Below are 24873 nucleotides of genomic sequence, written 5' to 3' on the forward strand. Positions count from 1 at the left end.
GTATAAAACGCAAGTAGATTAATAGCTAAACAAAAATGCATGTGCAGTTCTGGTTCAAACCTGCCACAGTAAAATCCTGACTTTGTTTTGTTTTGATTTTGTTATACAAATCCAGTGACACTTGTGCAGCCAAACATGTGCATACACTTCATCAATTAAAAAAAATCAGTAATACAAATCTAGGGATACACGTTTTGTACCTTAATAACAAGCTGTATTATTAAAGGAAATTTTTACAGGTATTGTTAGATTCAAATTGATATGTTTTTGTTCAGTCAAGGGGATAATAAGCCAACATAATAATATTCTGACTGCTTGAATAATAGTAGTTTAATACAGTACTACTCAGGTATCCACTGAATTGGTACAATTTGGGAGTTTTGCTCCATATCTAGTTTTTTAAGTATTACTCATTTAATATTACTAGGTTTATGTTTTTCATTGTGCTTGAGTTGATGTTGAATTTAATCTAATTTTATTTGGAAGGGAAAATGTTTGTGTTTAAGCTTCAAATTTACCAGTTCAAAAGTAGCAATAGGTGTAACACCTAGAATATGTCTCTGCCTCTGATATCAGATCAGTATGTTGCCCAAAGACCATATAAAAGTGAAACAGGGAAAACAAGTTTTACTAAAACATAAATATTACACCATATGAGGACTAATTTGACAACAGTCAGGATTGTACAGTATCTGAGAAAAGACATACTTAGAAACATGTAACCATAGGAATGTTCTAACTTTCAAGAATTTGTTTCCCCCCAATATTCTATTTGTTCCTTTTTTAGATATTGTTTTTGAAATGCCCAAAGTGTACCTGACACTTTTTGTATATGAAATCAATCCATGCTTTGAAAACAGTTATTTAATATTTGTGCAGTTTGAAGATGAATACATGCAAGACAGAAGGGCCATATTTGTCACAAATGCAAACTCTGATTAACTATAGAGTTGGAAACTCTTCTGATTGATTCAATGAACACTAGCTTGGTTAGTAGATTCTATAAGACATAAAGGAAGGACAAGCAAATCTAATCAAAGAAAGGTGGAAAAGCGATGCAAAAATAATATCTGCAAAAGAGTGGTCCCAAGTCATGCAGAATGTATAAAACTATTCCATGTAATTGGGACAAACAAAGTTGTAATTGTTTTTTTGGGAGTGATGTTTTTTGTTTCACACAAAAGTTGTATTTCCTTCAAATTACATAATAAGCAACCAGAACAATTGGGACAAATGTAAAAGGGAATTGCATTGGAGTTGCATGTATTCTAAATGTCTTGTAATACAGAAGTACTAGAAAAGATGTGTAGTATTTTGTCTGGTATATACCATATTTACATAAATTGCTTGTTCAAAGTTTGTGTTTTCTTTCAATAGATTGATTGACATTCATTTTACTTAAATTCATAGATTACTGTGTGTATCTATTAGTAATAATAAAAAGACCATGTTTAAACAACTGACAATAGTGACAGCTTCTACTATATTAGATTACACAAAAATTTACAAAGCTATCTAACCATGTAGCTAATTACTTTTTATCTTAAAAAGAGCATGGGAACTTCTAAAGAAAAATGAGCTTTGATGTTAGATTATATAGCTATGTGTATGAACATATATTCATAATATAATTATTATAAAACTATAATCAAGCAACTTTTTCTTTATAATATTAGTGCATGTACCTCTTAATATTTTAATTGATCTTTATAATGCAGGGAGAAATTCAGATCATGGAAGAAAAATTTTTTGCACTGAAATACAAATTGAGCAGCAAAAGTGTAAGGGTGCATCTAAACTGAAGTCCTGATCTTGGCAATTGCTGGGCATCTACTAAGTGCCCCCAAATTCCCATTAATATCAATCAGAGTTACAAGGGCTCATCATCTCTTGGGAGGAAACCATTGCCATTCTTTTCATAAAATGATTTTGTCACTTGTTCCTGCAATTGCTCAGTTCATCTACACAGCACCACTGTTTCTGACACAAGCAAGTTAGTGCATACACACTCAGCCTGCCTTACAATCATGGCTATTTAAGTACATTCTGAGTTTTCCAAAAGCACCAATTTTCTAAGTTAACCACTGCTGGGGCAAGAAGTCATTGGGTAGTTTCCAGAATGGCTACTTCAATCACTATAGCATTATGGTGGTTGAAAGGCATTCTAGCCATGCTGATATTAACCTCAGAAGAGACCACATCATAAAATGGCATGGCAGAGCCAACTCTGTAGTAGCATTCGATTTCATAAGAATTTAGATGGGAACAATGTCCAAACTACATTGGATAGAATTCAGCAGATCAAATTTCAAAGTTGCAAGTAAATTACTTTGGGATCCTGCCCCACAACAAGCAGTGTGTCAAACAACATAAAAATTAGCCCAATATTCAAGTCCACCCAGATGAGAGCTCCAATTCCAATGGACAGAAAATGATAATATAATATGGAACTTGGCTACGGTTGTAGAGTACAGCACATTGGAACATGTTTAATGTGGGCAAACCTGTGGAGAGGAGACATTATTAAAGTCATTTTAGGAGGTGTCATTGCCCACAAGACCATTCCTCAAGTAATGGAATGTTTTAAATTAATTTGTTCATTCCTTGCCCATCGTAAGAAACAGTATGTTAGCCAGAAAGGCAGTATACCATTGTGATGCAGGCATGCTGGATCAGAGAGGCATATTACTGGGCATGTTCCTTTATTTTTACATCAGCAGGCTTTGCAAAGTGCACAATTTTCACAAACTCTAGCTTGCGGGAAAATGACAGTGTCCTTCTTCCACTGCTTTCAGTAGCAAGTATTTGGGTTCTCTGTTCCTTTTATGATTCTTATTGATATACCTATCCATTATTCCCTTGGCTACTGAAATTTTATCCAGATTACATCAAAAGATTTAAGCACTAATACTTGCTGATATGGTTGTTGAATCAAAATATGGTTAAAGGTGCCTTTGGAAAGCAGAAGGTGAGGTGGACATAGCTTCTAAAGTGCAGTGACTCATCCCCAATATTATTTTGGTAGGCTGTGCTTTGCATATTAGTTGAACCAAGAGCAAGGTTTTTTTTTCGTGGTGAGAATTGAATTAGAGGCAGAAAGAACTCTTGCAGATGTGGAGTATAGCATTACTGAGAGTATCAGGAAGGAGAAAATGATAAGAGATGCCCACTGCCAATACTTCATTACAAGGGGGAGGAAAGCATTAATAGACATTCAGTGCCAATAGCAGTTACAGTCAACAGCAAATTACAAAGAGTATTAAGAGATTTTTTCAACATCTGCTTCCTGATTATGTACAAAGTTTGCTTACTTCATCATGTTTTGATATGGAACAGCTGGGCAATGACAGTATAATTATCAAATATTTTAATGTAGTTCTCTCACACTTATTAAAACCTTTCATCTACGTTAGTTTCCTCTACTATATCACTGATGAAGAGACAAATTTAATTGCAAAACTTCTAAAACATTAAGTAGTCACAAAGCTGAACCCAGTAAGATTCAGCATAGGAAATATTATAAGTGTGTATATTGGGGATCTGTAATATCTAAAAAATAACTGCAAAATATATTAAATATTACGGTTTACCAGAGAGGAGTAGAAAAAAGAAACCAAGGATGGTAGTTTGGATGAGGGCACTTTGGCTGATGTGAGGACATACACCTAGGTTACTGCTTGGAGTGATGGTGGTGAACTAACTAATGGGAGGCGGGGGGGAAGAGCATACAAAAAATGCCTGGCTGTTTGTCTTGCTAGTTATGTCAAAGCTGAAAATATTGTTCCTATAGTTTCATCGTATAGCTAATATAGTTGTCGCCGATAAAAATTGTTCTGTACCCACAGTTGCCACACACATGTATCTGAGATTCCAAAGAGTCCTCTTCTGAACATAGGGAAAAACTGCTTAGGTAGGATCACAGAATGTTCAGTTTTTCTTTATACTCAGAACATTAATAGCATTGGTATCCTAGTTACTGCTGCTTGGTAACTGTGCTTTAAGATTGACTTTTTATTTCTATACCATACAGCACAGCACAACAGAGAGGTCAGATGCTCATTTTATGTAAATCAATTTTCTTCCATTTACAAAATTATCAGCTTTGCCTCTCTGCACTAATTTTAAATTACGTACATCATTCAGAATATGCTATAGTGATTGCACATTTTTGTTTACTCAAAGTAAATAGGAGAGAAAGAGATTTTATTATTTTTAATAATAATTGTGGACAGTTACAATTTACTTACTAATACAGAAGTCCCTTATCCATACCACAGTAAAGAAGATTTTTATTTGTTTCGGGGTTTTTTAAACCTGTCAAGACATATTATGTGCCAAGATCATTTCACTGCAACATCATAAGCTTCAGTGATGGAAATGTCAAAAATCTTGTCTATCTTGAAGTTATCCGCTGCTTCTTTTCCCTAAGTCAATTTTTAATCCATTTCAGCAGTTCTCCCCCATACTGTATTTTATGGCTTTGTAAATTAATATACAATCTAATGCTGTTCCTAAATCTAGAGAAATTGTTCCCAGTTTCATCTTTATCTCCTGATTCAGTAATGCACTTGAAAATTCAAGCAGTTTTGTCAGACATGACCTTCTTTCTATGAATCTATGCTGACTGTGTTGTTTTATATTATTTCTTTCTAATTATAGACGTTGAATTGTTGTATATTATTTCTGATCTCTTCCTCTCAGCTGAAGTCAAGCTTATGTGTCTGAAGTATCCTGGCTCTTTCCTTGTTCTTTTATTAAAAAGGAGACCTCCATTAGCCAGCCCATTCTCAAGAATGACACCATTTTTAGAAAAATATCAAATATAGTTGCCAGGAGCTTTTCCTTATTTCCAGTTCCGTATGTCATAACTAATAACAGAAAGCATAGAGGACATTTTTGGACTCAGCAAAAGGAGCTGACAGCAGTATTGCGACTTGTTGCAGCACCTGAAGTTGTTTCATTTACAATTTTCACTAGGGTACATATGAAAAAAATAAAAGGAGTACTTGTGGCACCTTAGAGACTAACAAATTTATTAGAGCATAAGCTTTCGTGAGCTACAGCTCACTTCATCGGATGCATTTGGTGGAAAAAACAGAGGAGAGATTTATATACACACACACAGAGAACATGAAACCATGGGTTTATCATACACACTGTAAGGAGAGTGATCACTTAAGATAAGCCATCACCAGCAGCAGGGGGGGGGAAAGGAGGAAAACCTTTCATGGTGACAAGCAGGTAGGCTAATTCCAGAAGTTAACAAGAATATCAGAGGAACAGTGGGGGGTGGGTGGGAGGGAGAAATACCATGGGGAAATAGTTTTACTTTGTGTAATGACTCATCCATTCCCAGTCTCTATTCAAGCCTAAGTTAATTGTATCCAGTTTGCAAATTAATTCCAATTCAGCAGTCTCTTGTTGGAGTCTGTTTTTGAAGCTTTTTTGTTGAAGTATAGCCACTCTTAGGTCTGTGATCGAGTGACCAGAGAGATTGAAGTGTTCTCCAACTGGTTTTTGAATGTTATAATTCTTGACGTCTGATTTGTGTCCATTCATTCTTTTACGTAGAGACTGTCCAGTTTGGCCAATGTACATGGCAGAGGGGCATTGCTGGCACATGATGGCATATATCACATTGATAGATGCGCAGGTGAACAAGCCTCTGATAGTGTGGCTGATGTGATTAGGCCCTATGATGGTATCCCCTGAATAGATATGTGGACAGAGTTGGCAACGGGCTTTGTTGCAAGGATAGGTTCCTGGGTTAGTGGTTCTGTTGTGTGGTGTGTGGTTGCTGGTGAGTATTTGCTTCAGATTGGGGGGCTGTCTGTAAGCAAGGACTGGTCTGTCTCCCAAGATCTGTGAGAGTGATGGCTCGTCCTTCAGGATAGGTTGTAGATCCTTGATGATGCATTGGAGAAGTTTTAGTTGGGGGCTGAAGGTGATGGCTAGTGGCGTTCTGTTGTTTTCTTTGTTGGGCCTGTCCTGTAGTAGGTGACTTCTGGGTAGTCTTCTGGCTCTGTCAATCTGTTTCTTCACTTCAGCAGGTGGCAACGGGCTTTGTTGCAAGGATAGGTTCCTGGGTTAGTGGTTCTGTTGTGTGGTTGCTGGTGAGTATTTGCTTCAGATTGGGGGGCTGTCTGTAAGCAAGGACTGGTCTGTCTCCCAAGATCTGTGAGAGTGATGGCTCGTCCTTCAGGATAGGTTGTAGATCCTTGATGATGCGTTGGAGAGGTTTTAGTTGGGGGCTGAAGGTGATGGCTAGTGGCGTTCTGTTGTTTTCTTTGTTGGGCCTGTCCTGTAGTAGGTGACTTCTGGGTACTCTTCTGGCTCTGTCAATCTGTTTCTTCACTTCAGCAGGTGGGTATTGTAGTTGTAGGAATGCATGATAGAGATCTTGTAGGTGTTTGTCTCTGTCTGAGGGGTTGGAGCAAATGCGGTTATATCGTAGCGCTTGGCTGTAGACAATAGATCGAGTGGTATGATCTGGATGAAAGCTAGAGGCATGTAGGTAGGAATAGCGGTCAGTAGGTTTCCGATACAGGGTGGTGTTTATGTGACCATCGCTTATTAGCACCGTAGTGTCCAGGAAGTGGATCTCTTGTGTGGACTGGTCCAGGCTGAGGTTGATGGTGGGATGGAAATTGTTGAAATCATGGTGGAATTCCTCAAGAGCTTCTTTTCCATGGGTACAGATGATGAAGATGTCATCAATGTAGCGCAAATAGAGTAGGGGCATTAGGGGACGAGAGCTGAGGAAGCGTTGTTCTAAGTCAGCCATAAAAATGTTGGCATACTGTGGGGCCATGCGGGTACCCATCGCAGTGCCGCTGATTTGAAGGTATACATTGTCACCAAATGTGAAATAGTTATGGGTCAGGACAAAGTCACAAAGTTCAGCCACCAGGTTAGCCGTGACAGTATCGGGGATACTGTTCCTGACGGCTTGTAGTCAATCTTTGTGTGGAATGTTGGTGTAGAGGGCTTCTACATCCATAGTGGCTAGGATGGTGTTTTTAGGAAGATCACCAATGGACTGTAGTTTCCTCAGGAAATCGGTGGTGTCTCGAAGATAGCTGGGAGTGCTGGTAACGAAGGGCCTGAGGAGGGAGTCTACATAGCCAGACAATCCTGCTGTCAGGGTGCCAATGCCTGAGATGATGGGGCGTCCAGCATTTCCAGGTTTATGGATCTTGGGTAGCAGATAGAATACCCCAGGTCGGGGCCCCAGGGGTGTGTCTGTGCGGATTTGTTCTTGTGCTTTTTCAGGGAGTTTCTTGAGCAAATGCTGTAGTTTCTTTTGGTAACTCTCAGTGGGATCAGAGGGTAATGGCTTGTAGAAAGTGGTGTTGGAGAGCTGCCTAGTAGCCTCTTGTTCATACTCCGACCTATTCATGATGACGACAGCACCTCCTTTGTCAGCCTTTTTGAACAGAACCACTAACCCAGGAACCTATCCTTGCAACAAAGCCCGTTGCCAACTCTGTCCACATATCTATTCAGGGGATACCATCATAGGGCCTAATCACATCAGCCACACTATCAGAGGCTCGTTCACCTGCGCATCTACCAATGTGATATATGCCATCATGTGCCAGCAATGCCCCTCTGCCATGTACATTGGCCAAACTGGACAGTCTCTACGTAAAAGAATGAATGGACACAAATCAGACGTCAAGAATTATAACATTAAAAAACCAGTTGGAGAACACTTCAATCTCTCTGGTCACTCGATCACAGACCTAAGAGTGGCTATACTTCAACAAAAAAGCTTCAAAAACAGACTCCAACAAGAGACTGCTGAATTGGAATTAATTTGCAAACTGGATACAATTAACTTAGGCTTGAATAGAGACTGGGAATGGATGAGTCATTACACAAAGTAAAACTATTTCCCCATGGTATTTCTCCCTCCCACCCCACCCCCACTGTTCCTCTGATATTCTTGTTAACTGCTGGAATTAGCCTACCTTGCTTGTCACCATGAAAGGTTTTCCTCCTTTCCCCCCCCTGCTGCTGGTGATGGCTTATCTTAAGTGATCACTCTCCTTACAGTGTGTATGATAAACCCATTGTTTCATGTTCTCTGTGTGTGTGTATATAAATCTCTCCTCTGTTTTTTCCACCAAATGCATCCGATGAAGTGAGCTGTAGCTCACGAAAGCTTATGCTCTAATAAATTTGTTAGTCTCTAAGGTGCCACAAGTACTCCTTTTCTTTTTGCGAATACAGACTAACACGGCTGCTACTCTGAAACCAGTGATTATGAAAAAAATAGTAGACCAACTAGCCCAGGATATGACCTATCTAAATTACATGATACACAGCAATAGTTGTGAACTACAGAATATCTTCCCATTAGAAAACTGAATAAAGCAGTAGCCAGTATAAAACTGATGCTGATAATGCTTAAAGTTTTAGCATATTTCCTTTTTGGCAAGAAATTAAATCAATTTACCATACTAAAGCCACTTGTGACTTTATTTTAAAAGGGTGGCTGCAATATCAAACTTTACTTTTCAGAAAAGCAAAGGTCTTGGGAAGCAACAGAAGGCCCTTAGCTGCAAGTTTTCTTTAAATTTCCATTCCAATTTTTGAGTGATCTGTCTTTGGCCGTGCTCAAGGTCATTTTGTGTTCAGTTTACATGTTAATTTGAATGTTTGAAATTTACTGGAAGGATTGTTTACATAAATCAGTTTTTGAAATTTCATGTGTGAGTATTTGCAAACTACAAATTTTAAATGTGTATGTTGAGGTAATTGTACCACAACCATCCATCAGAAAAGAAAAAATATATATAAATAAATGATATATATGTATCGTTCCCAGATAAGCAACACAGTTTGAATTTTGAATACTCAGGATCAGTCCATAGATTAAAAAAGTTCAAAAAGATTTGTTCTATCAATTCAAGGAATATTCCATGAGCTGAAAAAAGATCAAATTCAAATAAATAGTTTATTGTAAATTCTTTGCTCAATTCTGTTTCCCAGAGGAAACAGAAGCAATGATGTGGTGGTTGCATTTCTACAAAATGCCCTATCCTGAACTTAGTCTTAAAAGTAGGTATAGTGGCATTCTAAAATGCATTTAGAAGCACAAAGAAAACATTGTCTAAAAATCTGAATTGACTGTTGGGAGAATTAAAGTATTCAAGGTTACTGCCCTAAGAGACAAAAAGGGGTTTGATTGATGAAAAAAATGAGAAATCCCTATGATGTTTAGAATGTTTTTTGTTCTGAAGAAGAAGAGATGGTAGTGGCCACACTCGTTCCAGCAAATCTTTTCGTCGGATAGTCCAATAAAGAAGTTATTTTTGAGAGGCTAAGTCGCCAATATGAGACCAGAGCATATCCATCAAAACAGACATTCCAAGACCACACATTTGATTGCATTAGAGTTAGATTATTATGATATTTGAATAACTCTTTAATCTTATTTTTCATATTTTTATATTCTTAAATTAGTAGGGCTAATTATATGATAACTAATAACCTGCTTTGGATATTTGTTCTTATAAAGGACTATATGTGAGATATATAGAGATATAGATATTCACTGTTTTCCTCATTGTATTTATTGCTCACAGAGCTCTGTATTAATAATAAGACAAATCTTGAGGTCATTGCTGATTCTTACTTATAGATTCCATGGATTCTTTAGTTACTTATAGGTCCTTGCTGAGTTTTGATTTATTTATAGATTTCTAGGTTTTAAGATCAGAAGGAACTATAATGATTTTCTTGTCAGACCTCCTACATAACACAGGCCATAGAATTTCACCCAACTTCTTAGTCTTCTTTCCCAATCTTCACTTAAGCAAAGTTCCACTGAGGATAGTAGGAGTTGTTTTTTTTCTTAGTAAACACTGCGTAAAAATTCATCAAGGATCTCATGAGTTTTCACAATGACAATTTATCTTCCTGTTAAATATTTCGAAACTCTGTGCAATATACATTGCCCCTAATGGTTGACTCTAAGCTTGTTTAGTTCTCTGGCAGTTATCACAATGGAATGATAATAGGTCCTGGATTTAATCTTTCCTCTCTCCTATTTCATTTGGGATTAGACAAAGACATAGTTACTGCATCAATGATCACTAAGGAGGCCCAAGTAGGTTTTTCTGCTTTTCATTCCACCCACTCCTTTACCACAGCCTGATCCCAATGGACAGAAGAAAACCAATATACTAAAGAACATTCAGATGTGTTGCAATACTGTTAGATGTTATTTCCAGATTCTCTTTTTCAGTATGTTTGACCAATTCCTTTTGTCACAGATTGCATGTGATAATTTTATTTAGACTGAAAATCAATATACAAACTTTAAAATAAAGAAAGTAAAAAAGAGTGTGAGGTGGTGCGTCAATGCCCCTTTGGCCAAGCGTGGCACAGCCCCTGGGCTCACTTAGCCTAGCAGGGCTGTCAGGCTATTCCTGGTGCCCAGAACTCTGAAAAACCCTTTCTTCACTCCCAAGTTTGTCAGGGGCTTTCTTCGCTCCCAAGTTGGTAGGGGAACCCAGACCTGTCCAGTCCACTTGGTTCCAGCTCAGGGCCCTAGAGATAAATAAGCAGGATCAGGATTCTTTGACTCTGACAATGGCCTGAGCGTCTTCCAGGGGAAGGTAGGATTTCTGCAGGCTCCCCAGTCTATCAGTCACTTCATCCCCTCCTGTGCTATTGTCTCTGGGCAGCTCTGAAGTAGCTTTTTGACAGGAGCTCCTTTCTCCAGCCTAATCACTCCTCTGGTAGCCATCCCGCCTTTCTGCTTCCCAGCCCTTTTATCCTGCTAGCTGCTGTGAGGCTTCAAATCAGCAGTGGAAGGCAGTGCCTGTATCAACCCTTTGGTCACTGAGCCAGCATGGGGTAAACTCACTCCATGACAAAGTGTTATCTGAAAAGTATGTCCATATATATCACTGAGATGGTCAAAATATAAGGAATAGACTACAATAGAATAACCTAATATACTTCCAAGGCATCATGGATATCTAAGTTGACACTCTTTATAATCAAGGACGATAGGTTGCTAAGAGAGAAACCATAATGTCACAATTGAGTATTGCTGACGTACTGCAGGGTTCTGCCATGCTGGGGGACATCCTGGTGGGACTGGAGCTGCCTCAGCTTCCAAAGGCTGCAGTACAATTCACTGCTATCATTGGGAATTTGGCCCTGCATTACACAAAATTCAGACAGCAAAGGAGAGGTACAGAGCAGGGAATACAGGCTTTGGTGGGACTAGCCCAGAAGCAGAGTTTAGGACTGTTTATATGGACTCCCTGAATCATCTGCCCCCCCCCCCCCATAGTTCCTGCAACATATTGGTTGCAAGCAGCACAGGAATGAATCATTTAGAAGAAGAGAGACAGAGCAAGGGAAAACAGGCATCTCTGGAGTTATTTCAAATCATATGCAAATTCTCCCTGCTGTGTCTGGTCTTTCTTTTCCAGACCCAACAGCAAGGGTGTGGGTGTGGATGTATTCTGAGCCTGATGATGAGTGCCAAGTAGGAGAGGGGAAAATGTGTGAACTATGAAGTTTTGTGAAGGTGGTATGGTGGTACAGGGGGACAGGGAGTTCCCCAGGACTGAAAGTGTTCAAAGCAGACAGGGTGATTTTGAGCTGTAGACTTGTTAGGTAGGAAGAGGAGTTCTCAGCCTGGGGAATATGTATATATGAGTGTTTCTGAGCTGGTTGATGTTGTGGTTGGAGAGAACTGATGGGTTTGGGAGGATCTGAGCTAAAAGTGAGGATAAGTTAGTTTGGCACTGTTGAGTGTAGGAGAGAAAGAAGTCTACTAGCAAACAAAGTTGTTGGTGAATTGCTGGTATGTGTGGACAGAAGGATGGTAGGAGAAAACTAGATTGAAAAGGTGAGTGGTTGGAGCTAGGAAAGAACAGAAGAAGGGTTGTAAAGGAAAAATTCTATTTATTTCCCATCCTGCTCTTTAATGTAAAGTGTCCTAGTTTTTCACTTTGCTCAGCCTGTTTGGGTTCAGAGATTGCTACCTGTAGCCTCATGACTTATTTTGGGCATTAGCCACTGACGCATATATTTGTACACGTTATTATTATTATTATTGTTTCAATTTAGACTTAAATACAGTGCAGGAAAGAATTAGAACAATCTCAGAGTTTACAGACAAGTCATATGACAGTAGTCCCAATAGCCATCCTTACCTGTTTTACATAGAGAAGCATGAAGTTCTTTTATAATGTAAGCACATGGCCATTACTACTTACAGAAGCTGTATGGAATGACACAAACACCAGTTTGAATATTATATTAGTAAAGACAGAAAAGGGGAAAAGAGAGAGAAACTATTGTGTATTTAAAATATACACATAGTAAATGAATTATATCATAGTGTAGTTTATAAATATGAAAGTAAAATAGCTTCTGCCAAACATACAGTTATCAATTTGTAATCATTCAGTTCAAGGATTAAGCATTTGTTGACCTCAGTATTATAATATTCCCCAATGTCAAAATAGCCAAATCTGACAGGATTCCTAATAAAAAATAATGCACTGTTTTATATAATATTAATCTGGGCTCCGGCATGCTAGTCATTATAAACGTATATTTTGTTTAATCAGTATTGGTAAAAATTGTATTAATTTTATCTTCTTAATCTACAGAAAATTTAATTTAGATTTCACTACATTCTTTCATTTTAATGTGAACAACTAGTATCTAGCTAGCTAATAGCTTTACATATGTAGTATTTTTACCTAAAAGCACCTATGTGACCTATATTTAATTGTGGAATATAGCAAGTAAGGAGCCTTCGACTTATGGATGAGAAAAAAGGGAGAAGTAGCTGAAAGAGACCCATGAGGTTGGGAAAAGGGATAAAGAAAGAAAGCAGTACATTGACTCATTTTTATAGCAAAATCAGAATGAGGATGATTCATATTTATGCTATCAGCTAAATACCCTAAGCAATGAGGACCTCATCCAAAATTAATTGGAGTCAATGGAAAAAGACTCAGGGTCTGGATAACAGCATAATGGATACTAGCTAGAAACTCACAAGAATTTTTTCCACATTGCTCTTTTATTCACAACTTGTGATTGTGTAGAACTGCTAGTGAGCATGAGGTGGGAGAGAGAAAGGAGGACAGAGGGATGTGCTGAGAGAAACCCATCTGGAGAAAAATCAGCTGTTTGTGCTGGAGTGGGGAAAGTTGCAGTCTGTGCTGGGATGATGGAGTGCCAACAAAAGGATGAGGTCAGACATTACCCTGCACGTAGTGAGATGGGAAGACAGGAGGTTACTGAAGAGGATTGGGTCTCAGGCTCAGTTATAGGAGTTGGGGAGAAGAGTAGTGATTTGAGGGACCATAAGCTGATGGATGCTGTGGTAGTGCAGTTGTGAGAGTGTGGTCTGCAGGTGAGCAAGGCCTAATGTCAAGAAGGAAGAGGTAGACTGGCAGAGTAAGAAGGGGAGGAGAGATCAGCGGCTGGAGTGGGAAGTAATTTACTCCAAGATACAGCCAATATAAAGTTAGGTTGTGTGTGTCATTAGGCTATCCATAACAAATATCAAAATATACCATGTGGGGTTGTGCTGGGGTTCTTTCCTTTTACTTCTAATTACAGCTGCAACATTCCTTCCAAACTCAGCCAAGCAGAGAAGTGCACTTTAAGGGAGTGTAGAGCAGGAACAGGTTTCAGAGTAGCAGCTGTGTTAGTCTGTATTTGCAAAAAGAAAAGGAGTACTTGTGGCACCTTAGAGACTAACAAATTTATTTGAGAATAAGCTTTCGTGAGCTTACTTCATCGGATGCATTCAGTGGAAAATACAGTGGGGAGATTTATATACATAGAGAACATGAAACAATGGGTGTTACCATACACATTGTAACCAGAGTGATCACTTAAGGTGAGCTATTACCAGCAGGAGAGAAGGGGGTTTAGGGGGAACCTTTTGTAGTGATAATCAAGGTGGGCCATTTCCAGCAGGTGACAAGAATGTCAGAGGAACAGTGTGTGTGTGTGTGTGTGGGGGGGGATAAATACGTGGAAATTGTTTTACTTTGTGTAATGACCCATCCACTCCCAGTCTTTATTCAAGCCTAAGTTAATTGTATCCAGTTTGCAAATTAATTCCAATTCAGCAGTCTCTCATTGGAGTCTGTTTTTGAAGTTTTTTGTTGAAGAATTGCAACTTTTAGGTCTGTAATCGAGTGACCAAAGAGATTGAAGTGTTCTCCAACTGGTTTTTGAATGTTATAATTTCTTGATGTCTGATTTGTGTCCATTTATTCTTTTACGTAGAGACTGTCCAGTTTGACCAATGTACATGGCAGAGGGGCATTGCTGGCACATGATGGCATATATCACATTGATAGATGTGCAGGTGAACGAGCCTCTGATAGTGTGGCTGATGTGATTAGGCCCTATGATGGTGTCCCCTGAATAGATATGTGGACAGAGTTGGCAACGGGCTTTGTTGCAAGGATAGGTTCCTGGGTTAGTGGTTCTGTTGTATGGTGTGTGGTTGCTGCCAATGAATTGAGCTGTAGCTCACGAAAGCTTATGCTCAAATAAATTTGTTAGTCTCTAAGGTGCCACAGATATTCCTTTTCTTAGAGCAGGAACAGTATTCAAGCAGTATATGTAAACTACATGCAACTTGGCCTCTGGTCAATTTTGCAATAGATTTTCTGAAACAAACAAGTTCAGTACCTGACCCAAAGATGCACTGCAAAGGCTATATTCTGTGCCACCACAGTGAAGTAAAAATCATGAAATTAAATAATTTTTTGCTGAATGCTCCTCTGAGAGGAAGAGGTGTTTTATTGCCTTGCAGAGAGACAGAGAGGAGACATGATTGTCTGAACCTGGGGAGTCTGGGAACCACAGGGTAGCTAGCTCCAACTCTGGATACTTGGGGGTCTGCCTTCAATTTTAGTCTCTAATGCCTCATCTCCCACAGCATCCCTTAGGAAATGTCTCACTACTTGCCCCACATTGGCTCCATTCCTCTTTTCTCCTGCTTCAGGAAGCTTTCTGCCTCCTCTTTGCTGCTCCTCAGCCCCCATGTTTCACAGTCAGTGGAAAAGCCAGGAATAGAATGCCGAATTTCAGCTTCTCATTCTCGGGCTCTAGCTAGTGGGTGATACTCCCCTCCCTAAAACCCCAGATGCCAGAAAAAAAAGTTGTATTAAAACAGTATTTGACAAAGTGACTTAAACCAAACAGGACATTTTGTGGAAACAGTGCTCTCTATGAGGGAACACAGAATAATGTGTGACTTTGATGTTTCACTGAGCATCCCAGTTTCATTTGTTGTTCTAACAGAGAAGTCTTAGAATCATGAATGAACTCTTTTATCATTACACTGACACAAAAGGGTGAGTTCAGGGCAGAGTACACTCACCCAAAACCGGGCGGGGCAGGGGCAGGTTACCCTTGTCTTAAATTAATTTTTTTCTTTATTTTGTTCAAATCATACCCTGTAAACATCTGCACCACTATAACACTTCAGTGTAAATGCTCATTTCAGCAAAGGGGGGGGGGGAGTTTCTCCCATTGCTATAGGCAACCCACCCCCCTGAGAGGCAGTAGCTAAGTTGACAGAAAAATTCTTCTGTTGACCTAGTGCTGTCTAGACCGGGGTTAGGTCGGCTTAACTGGGGGCTTGTCTTCACTACCAGGTAAGTCAACCTAAGTTATGCTACTCCAGCTACATGTATAACATAGCTGTAGTCGACGTAGCTTAGGTTGACTTATCCTGGTATCTTCACTGCACTGTGTCGACGAGAGACGCTCTCCAATTGACTTTCCTTAGGCCTGGTCTACACTGGGGGGGTGGGGATCGATCTAAGTCATGCAACTTCAGCTACATGAATAACGTAGCTGAAGTCGACGTAGTTAGATCTACTTACCGGGATGTCTTCACTGTGGTAAGTCGACTGCTGACCCTCCCCCATCGACTCTGTGCCTATCGCTCTGGTGGAGTACCAGAGTCGATGGGAGAGTGCTCAGCAGTCGATTTATCGTGTCTTTATTAGCTGCGATAAATCGACCCCTCGTGGATCTATCACTCCGGAGGTAAATGTAGACATGCCCTTACTCTTCTTGGGAAGCAGGAGTACCGGAGTTGACCGGAGACCACTCTGCCATTGATTTTAATGAGTGTTCACTGCTAAATCGACACCCACTACATCAATTGCAGCAGCATCAATCTGAAGTGAAGTAGTGAAGACAAGCCCTAAGTCTCTCAGGAGTGTGGATTTTTCAAACCTCTGAGGGACGTATCTATGCTGATGTAAAGGCACAACATGTAAGGCATCAGGCTCAGTGGCATCTGATTGAATCCTTCTTCTAGTGCTTTCATCAGTTATTTTAATACTGGATATGTACAGAATATTTTTTCAAGTTTAGCAATGTAGTCAATTGTACCGTTTCATATTCTGGTTTTTAGTTCTTTCATTTCATCTTTAGTCATCTAAGGAGGGGTTCTCAACCTTTTTCTTTCTGACCCCCCCACCCCCAATATGCCATAAAAACATCATGACCCACCTGTGCCACAACTATGGCTTTTCTGCATATAAAAGCCAGGGGTGGTGTTAGTGGGTAGCAAGCAGGACAATTGGCAGGGGCCCCATGCCACAAGACACTGTGCAGCTAAGTTGCTCAGGTTTCTGCTTCATTCCTGGGTGGTGGGTTTCAGGACCCCAATGCCGGGCTTCATTGCCATGTGGTGATGCTTCAGCTTTCTGTCCTGGGCCCCAGCAAGTCTAACACTCATCCTGCTTGGCAGACTCCCTGAAACTTGCTTGCAGCCCTCCAGGGAGCCCCAGACTCCTGGTTGAGAACCACTGATCTAAGGTACAGATTGATTGTAAACACACAAATTCTGCAAACTGCATTTAATATACAAAATCATTGCACTGTTCTACAACAGTTTACATGATAAACAGGATTAAACATATTTGATTTGAGCATTAGTTAACAATTCTTATTTATTTTGTCATTTTCCCTCTTGTGTTCACTTACCTAACAAAATAAGTTTTCTCAGGGTTATTCTGATATTTACTTACACTGTAATCAGGCCTTTGCAGATAGTGTCAAGGATATGGCTGCTCTGTTATGAGTGATTATTATAACAGAATACGAAAAGTCAAAATGTCTTTATAGCAAAATATCTGTATTGGAGAAGAAGACTTCATTAGATTTTTGGTTTGAGTTTTTTTCCCCCCATAGATGATTTTCCATGTCCTTATGGCCCTCATGAAGACCTGAGTTATACCTTAATTTTTCTTCAGTTTAAACCCTCTAGTCACCATAATTACAGACTACTTTGCTTTCACTGAGGAACAGTGGACTCCATTTGAGATTCATTAGAGTCAATCCACAATTGTCTGGAAGGATCACTGACTGTTAGTAACATGAGGTACAACATCCTAAGGCAGAGTCCAATTATCTGCAGTCATCCAAGCCTAGAATCATATTTTTAATCAATGATAAGTTTGATCAGAGCCCAGGATAGTAATTATTTATATGGTATTTAAATGAAACAAATAATATAAAATAAACTGTGACCCATAGTATACTAAATAGCAGTGATTTTTGCATTTGAAAAAAAAATACAAAGTTGTCCATTCTAAATCTTTCAGAATATATCCTCTAAAGAAACTAGATAATAAAATACTTATACTTTCAAATATAATAATCTCATCTACAATCAATAAAAAGAAAAATTTCTCTGGTATTAATGTAATAGGAATTATTCAATGGATTCACTTGCTTGCGAGAACAGGTCCTGTAAACAGAATGCTGAACTTTATCCTTTGAAAGTATAGTTTACAAAAGTCTATTATAACCCCATGATTCTCAGCTGGAGAGCGGACTACAACCTGGAAGTGAATTGCATCTCCACTGTGATTGGGTTGTGATGCACATAGTTTTTGGCAGGCTAGGCTTCCCTGGTTGCTCCCCCATTGTGTAATCAAATAAAGCATGAACAAATGCTTTAAAAACACACCAAATGAAGGTATCCAAAGAGAAGAGCAAGCAAGCAGAAACACTTTGGATCCGGAAACAAAGGAGTCAGAGTTTTGTTGGTGTTTTTTTTTTAAAGGAGGCATGAAGATAATTAACTTGTTTTCAGATTTCCTTTTACTAGCAGAACTGAGTGTCTGAAACAAACGTTATGTTTTATAAAAAGAAAAGGAGTACTGGTGGCACCTTAGAGACTAACAAATTTATTAGAGCATAAGCTTTCGTGAGCTACAGCTCACTTCATCGGAGCTGTAGCTCACGAAAGCTTATGCTCTAATAAATTTGTTAGTCTCTAAGGTGCCACCAGTACTCCTTTTCTTTTTGCGAATACAGACTAACACGGCTGCTACTCTGAAACCTGTTATGTTTTATGTAACTGCATCTTTTTAAATGAAAGAATGAAACCTGAGAAGCTACATGGATACCTCCAAAGAAATTGAGTATGGCATTGTAGACTAAACGTATAAACAGTGTAAACTAATGCTGGTCGAACTTTACAGATAAATAATTGATTCTGTTAATGTATCCATTTACTCATATTCAAATAAAATCTACAAAATAACCATAATTTTCCTAATTTTTTTTATTTGTAATTCTTTCTCAAATCATTTTATTCAAACAAATTATAGCCTTTGGATCTATCTCCAGAGCATTTTGATTATTCATTATTCTTTGTCTTTCTTGCTTAGGTAACTGAATTTTTTAAAACATGAGAGTAACTTAGTAATAGTGAATAATAAATAATTATTTTCATAAATGAATATCTTTGTTCACAAGCAAATATATTTCACAAATCTATGTGAATAGAAACAATCCATATGTTCATATTAAAAAAAAAAGGCCTAAACACAGCTAAAACTGAGTCATGAATCAGAATTGTTTAAAACATAAATCTGGAAACTTCTTATAATCTTACATCTTTATCTCTGATTCAGTTTCCTGAGGCAAACGTTTGAGATAAAGGCCAGATTCACCCAGGAAACCAATGTACAAAACCTGTTTTTTGGTCTGCTAGCATACATTTAGAGCTGAGTGAATTCATAATGACTAATTTATTCTCTTTTTTTCTGCTTATGGAATAACCAGTAGCATATTATGATTTCTTTGGATGTATTTTTATTAAAATTGTTCAAGACTTTTTCCAAGCATTTTAAAGACTTTGAATTGGTCAGAAACAGTGCTCTATGAGGAGTCAGTATTTAGTTTCCATGAGCACTCAAGCATATTACGTAAAAATTCTATTTCTGCAAACATTACTTCCTCTTTAATTTAAGCACTCAGATATACACAGAGTGCCTACAAAAAGAGGTGCTAAGTGGGCTGAAATAAATTGATTACAAAAACTATTTGAAGAAATTACTTCTTAAAAGATGTTGCATTTTGCTAATTACTGAAATAATATATATTTATAATGTTTCAAAATATTGGTGGGTCTAAACATGCAGGTATATATTTGTGTCTGAATGTATACGTAAATACTTGTAATTTATTGGCAGTTCTAATTCTGTATGTAAATTGAATGTCCAATTTACAATAATAGAATATAGTAATAATACTTTGAGAGTGGTATTCATTTAAATATTATGAGAAAACTATGAGAAAATAATTCCACTTAGTATATTATGAATAATACATATTAATATGTTAGTGAACTTCTGTAGCTAGTGTTTTACTTATATGTTCACTTTTACTTCCATTTGATTATTTGGATTAAAAAGTAACTATCATCAAACGAGGCTCCTCAGACTCCTTTATTGACTTTTCATGAGTAAAACCTTAAAGGAGTAAAACAACAAGTACTCATGCTGTTTCTGGAATATAACCAGAAGCCAAAAGGCTAAATTAAACTCCCTTTGCGTCTCTTTTTCTTAGTCCCCTCCTGGTTGCATTCAGTTTGCAATTTTATTGGAAGATTTCTCATTAAATACAGGACTTCTCTTCAGATTCTCAACACTCTTTCTGCTTAAGCAGCATATGTTAATGTAAGGGAGTTTTGCAGTGCTTGTAAGGAAGTAATTACTGGTGTATTTATTATTAAACTCCTACTTCTATGAGACTTCTCACGGATATTAGGGGAGAAATTGGGAGGAGGGGAAAATACTCCTCATCCTCAAAGGAAACTTAAGTGTTGGTGTCTCATCTCATTTCTGAGCTTACTCTGAGTCCTAACACAAAATGTCACTATTTTGCATGCATACAATACACAGTTGTCTATATTTAGAAAATTCTTAAAGGCAGGAAAGTGGAGATTAAAATATTTCCCTCACTTTAATCATGCTAAAGCAAAGTCAGTGAGGTTATATGGTATGTAAGACAGGACAAAATGTATTTTATTATTTTCTACCATAAGAACTGTAAAAGGTATCCTATTCCATGTAGGAAAATTTCAGTCAAGTTCTCCTCCCCCCTTTCAGCTAAATCTCTTGAAAGGTAGAGAGGGTTTATATTATAATTCCTCATTTATTTATTATCCATTCCTAGTAATGCATAAATATATAGTGTAGGTATCAGTAGAAAATAGGGTTTTTTTCTCCCTTTCCATTTTAAATATTTTTTTTTCATTTTACCATTCCAAAGGATTCTAAATTACACAAAAATCTGTGTCAATCAAAACTAGTACTGTGTAAAACTACTTTGCAGTGAGTTTTAACCTCTGGGCCACATATATAAGATACTGGATCTGAAAAGCAATAACGTGTGCAAATTTGACACAGTCGAGAGAAAATACCAGGCACATCTAGTTGCAGCTTAGTGAGTTCCTGATTTTCTTTTAAAAGGGGGGTTTCTGTCAAGTATTCGGAGCCTTTTGCCATAAACATCTAAACAATAGGAGATTTGCTTCCTAATATCTTCCACTGTCCCAAATGAAGATTTTACCTGAGTAGGAACTATGGGTTTTTGATTAGTGTCTTTTTGTTAAATTTGTTGCTCCTCAATTAAAGCAAAATATAACTGATTTGTCAAATTTGAAATCTGTAATATATTAAGAATATTAACTATATAGAAATCACATGGGGTATTTTCCAATACTGTATAATATACAATTACAGTTAATACGATATGGAATGTACATATAGGATGAAATTCTGGCTCTGTTGAAATCAATGGCATAATTCCCACTGACTTCAATAGAGCCAGGATTTTTCCTATTATGTTTAACTGCTCCTCTATCAAATAGTATTCAGTACACTTACTTGAAAGATTTTAGACTCGTATAATAATTACGGTCCCAGTCCTACAATTTACAATACATGGGGAGACTGCTGTGCCCAAACTGATTCCTTTTAAAGTCAATGAGGTTCCATGAAAAAACATCAGCCCTCCTCCTGCATGTTGTAAATTGGGGCCTGATTTACTTCAGTTTTTATTATTTTCTCTGTTATATTTTGTTTTAATTAAGATGAATATGATGCTGCACTTTCCTGACACTGGGGCTAATAAAACCCTAGGGAGGCTGTGTGGGAGGCAGCCAATCAGAGAAGGGCTGTGAGAGCAGCCAACCAGGGCAGGACAGGCCCATATAAGAAGGGCTGTAGAGCAGCTTCACTCCCTGAAGCTTGAGGAGGCAGAAGGACTGGCTGTTTCGCAGGCTGAAGGCAGCAAGCACTCTGGACAAAGCAGTGCTGCAAGCAGAGACCCAGGGAGTGAAAGGTAGCTCTTAGTGGGCTGCAGGGATCTGCAGGCTGAGGCCCTGAGGCAACTGCAAAGAGGGTGCTGGGGCTGCGTGGAAGTGGCCCAGAGACATCTATAGAGGAGGCGGAGGGGATGCAGCCATCTACAGGGTCCCTGGGCTGGGACTCAGAGTAGAGGGAAGGCCTGGGTCCCTCCCCTCCACCATCACCACTGAGGAAGTGACCAGACGTTGGGCTGCAGTTGACACTGAGGGAAGTGACTGGACTGTGATACATTCCCCCGGAAGGGGGTGCATAGAGTGTGGCACAGAGGGAGGGCTGTGTCATGAAGAGGATGCTGTGGTCCTGGGAGTGACATGGGTCCCTGGAGCAGAAGTGACGGTGCGTGAGAAACCATCAGGAGAGGGCACAGAGTTAATTCCCAAGACAGCCCACAAGAGGTGTCACACCCCGTCATAATGAATTTAAGGTTGTTAACAAAAAAGAATAAGTTATAGTGATTTCCAGTATCCCATAGGCATGGAAGAACAATAATACATAAAAATTATGGCTCTGATCCTGCAGTTTGGTGAAATCCTGGGTCCAGTGAAAATGTTAGCAAATTTCCAGTTGATTTCTGTGAAGCCTGGATGACAGCTGTTTTGTGCAAAGCCCTGCATCCAAACAGATCCATATTAATTTCAGGCATAGGGTTCTGCCTGTCTGGATCCAGTTGCAAGATCTGCCTCTATATCTGAGAGTTAAAAAATAGTCAAACAAAAATAGATGCAGTTTTAGGTATTTTTTTAAATGTATGCTGATGTCACTATTTCTATCTTCTCACTTAACAGTTGACATATGCAGAGTGGAAGATTTTTCCAAGTAACTTTGTGCTCTGAATGTGTTCCTTATGAATTTTTGAACAAGTGTCATCATTCATTTTGGACAAAATAACAACCATGATAGTATCTACACTTAATTTTTCTCTTCACTCCAAACACTGTTCTTCACCCTGAACACTCTACTGTTTGTACCTGATATAGCATACATGGTCTACCATACAATTTCCATATCCAGATGTGGCCCTCAGGCAAAAAAGTTTGCCCATCCCTGGTGTAGGTGGTAATTATATTGTCCAATGAATATATTTATGCAGAGATTTGTGGCTTCTCTCATCTTCATTGCAAGAGATTTTTCATAACAATGATGTTTACTAATACTGTACATGTCTTGAGTTTCTCTCTAGTTATTAAAATCAGTGGGCAACATGAGTAAACCTATAATATCTGCTTTGTTAGTTAATTCTTTGGTTACTATATATGTCTGTCTTTTCTCAGATGTGATGTTTCAAAATAAGCAGAGAAATACTAAATATTAGTTATCTGTGTGAAAGTATTGTTACCCTTGAAAGTAAAGCTGTAGTAATTATTGACTATTCATAGTTGTACTTAAGTTGAGTCAATTATATAATCTATAAAGAGGTTAATAAATTATATAAAAACAGTCCATAGCCAATCAGATTTATGTCTTTTTAGGCAGAACAAGACAATGGTCATCCACTTCCTGCCTTTGCCAATTTACATATTGAAGTCCTGGATGAGAACAATCAGAAGCCTTACTTCACAGAATCTTTATATGAGGGGTTTATTCTGGAGTCCTCCCCAGTGGGCACAACCATCTCTGACAACCAGAATTCGACTTCTCCACTAGAAATTATAGCTTTGGACAAGGATGTAGAAGAGGTGTGTTTCTCTTTCTTTTTATTGGACCATCCTTATGTGTGTTTAAAGTTTGTATATATGCTTAGAAATGTTCATTTTTAAACACTTAAAATATTGTGACTGAAGCCTTTGAAATAAGGTAAATTATCATTTATATACAGTACACCATATACAGTCAAACAGTTTGTTTTTATTTATTCAGTTATTTATAACCTAGCAAGTAATTTAATGAATTAATTGAATTATCCACAAGTAGTTAATAAAAAAGTTTGGTCGCTATTTGAAATTATTTGCTGAATCATTTCTGCAGATAATCTTGATCAGTAGTTTTTTCATGAGTACTTCATTGTAAGTAGTTAACATTTGAAATTTCAGCTGTGGTGATTCATTTGATTCTGCCTGCATAGAGGTTTATACAATGATTTACTGGTTACATGGTATCATTTACGTTTCTTAGCTGTGTGAATGTTTCCAGATTTCCAATGAAAGTACTTTTCTGAGTTCAAAACTGACTTTGGTTGCTATTCTCTAATACTTGCTTAAAATTTGCTATCATCATGAACATTCCTGCCAGTGAATTTATTTGCATGTATATTTACATGAAGTGAACACAGAAGTGGGTTTTTATTCAAACAAATGTTCAGGAAATTATTTAATATATTCCCCATCTCTGACAGTAAATTCTAATGTAGAGACCACACAAATGTTTGTTTCCAGTCATGGCTAAATGGCCACTTCACCTTGAATGGTTCCTTGAAATACATTAACTACTTATGCTAAACAATCTGTTCCACCTTGTATTTAGCTGTGACACTGAGTACATTTCCTAGACCTGAAGAAGAGTTCTGTGTAAGCTTGAAAGCTTGTCTATCTCACCAACAAAAGTTGGTCCAATAAAAGATATTACCTCACCCATCGCATCTCTCATGTTTAACTGTAGACTACTGGGGACTAATGACTAGCAACTAAAATTTGTGCTCTTCCTACAGTACACATTTCAGTTGTGTTATTTAATGAGTGTTAATGAACTGTTGTTAAAACACAAATACATTCAAGTTTGGACATATTCATGAGTCTTGTGACAAACTGTTAATGTAGTTTCAAATGTCAGTGCAGATAGAGCATTATGCTTCTATGATTTTGGTATCCCATGGGAGTTGTGTTTGATGTGCTGAAAATGTATTTTTCTAAGAATCCCAATTGTTATTTTAATTAACTTAATGGAGTTGATGATTTTTTCATCATAGCATAAATATTCATAATACTAATCATAGCCTCCTAGACTTTAAGATCAGCAGGGCCATCATGATCATCTGGTCTGACCTCCTGCACATCTCAAGCCACAGAATCTCACCCACCTGCTCTTGTAATAGACCCCTAACCTCTGGCTGAGTTACTGTAGTCCTCAAAACGTGATTTAAAGACTTCAAGTTACAGAGAATTCACCATTTACACTATTTTAAACTTGGAAATGACCCATGCTCCATAGAAAGACAAAGCCCCACCCAGGGCCTCTTAAA

General features: G+C 38.2%; 1 protein-coding gene across 4 annotated transcripts in view; it reads left to right on the forward strand.

Moving 5' to 3' along the window:
* PCDH15 (protocadherin related 15) overlaps positions 1 to 24873 on the forward strand; it is an 811839-nt gene that overhangs the window by 420281 nt on the left and 366685 nt on the right. For all 4 annotated transcript variants that reach the window (XM_043518631.1, XM_043518633.1, XM_038411063.2 and 1 more), the window contains one exon: positions 23168 to 23374. In XM_043518631.1, coding sequence (XP_043374566.1) covers positions 23168 to 23374 — 207 coding nt within the window. The remainder of the gene's footprint in view (positions 1 to 23167; positions 23375 to 24873) is intronic.

The sequence above is a fragment of the Dermochelys coriacea genome, chromosome 7, assembly GCF_009764565.3.
Source record: "Dermochelys coriacea isolate rDerCor1 chromosome 7, rDerCor1.pri.v4, whole genome shotgun sequence".
NCBI lineage: Eukaryota > Metazoa > Chordata > Testudines > Dermochelyidae > Dermochelys > Dermochelys coriacea.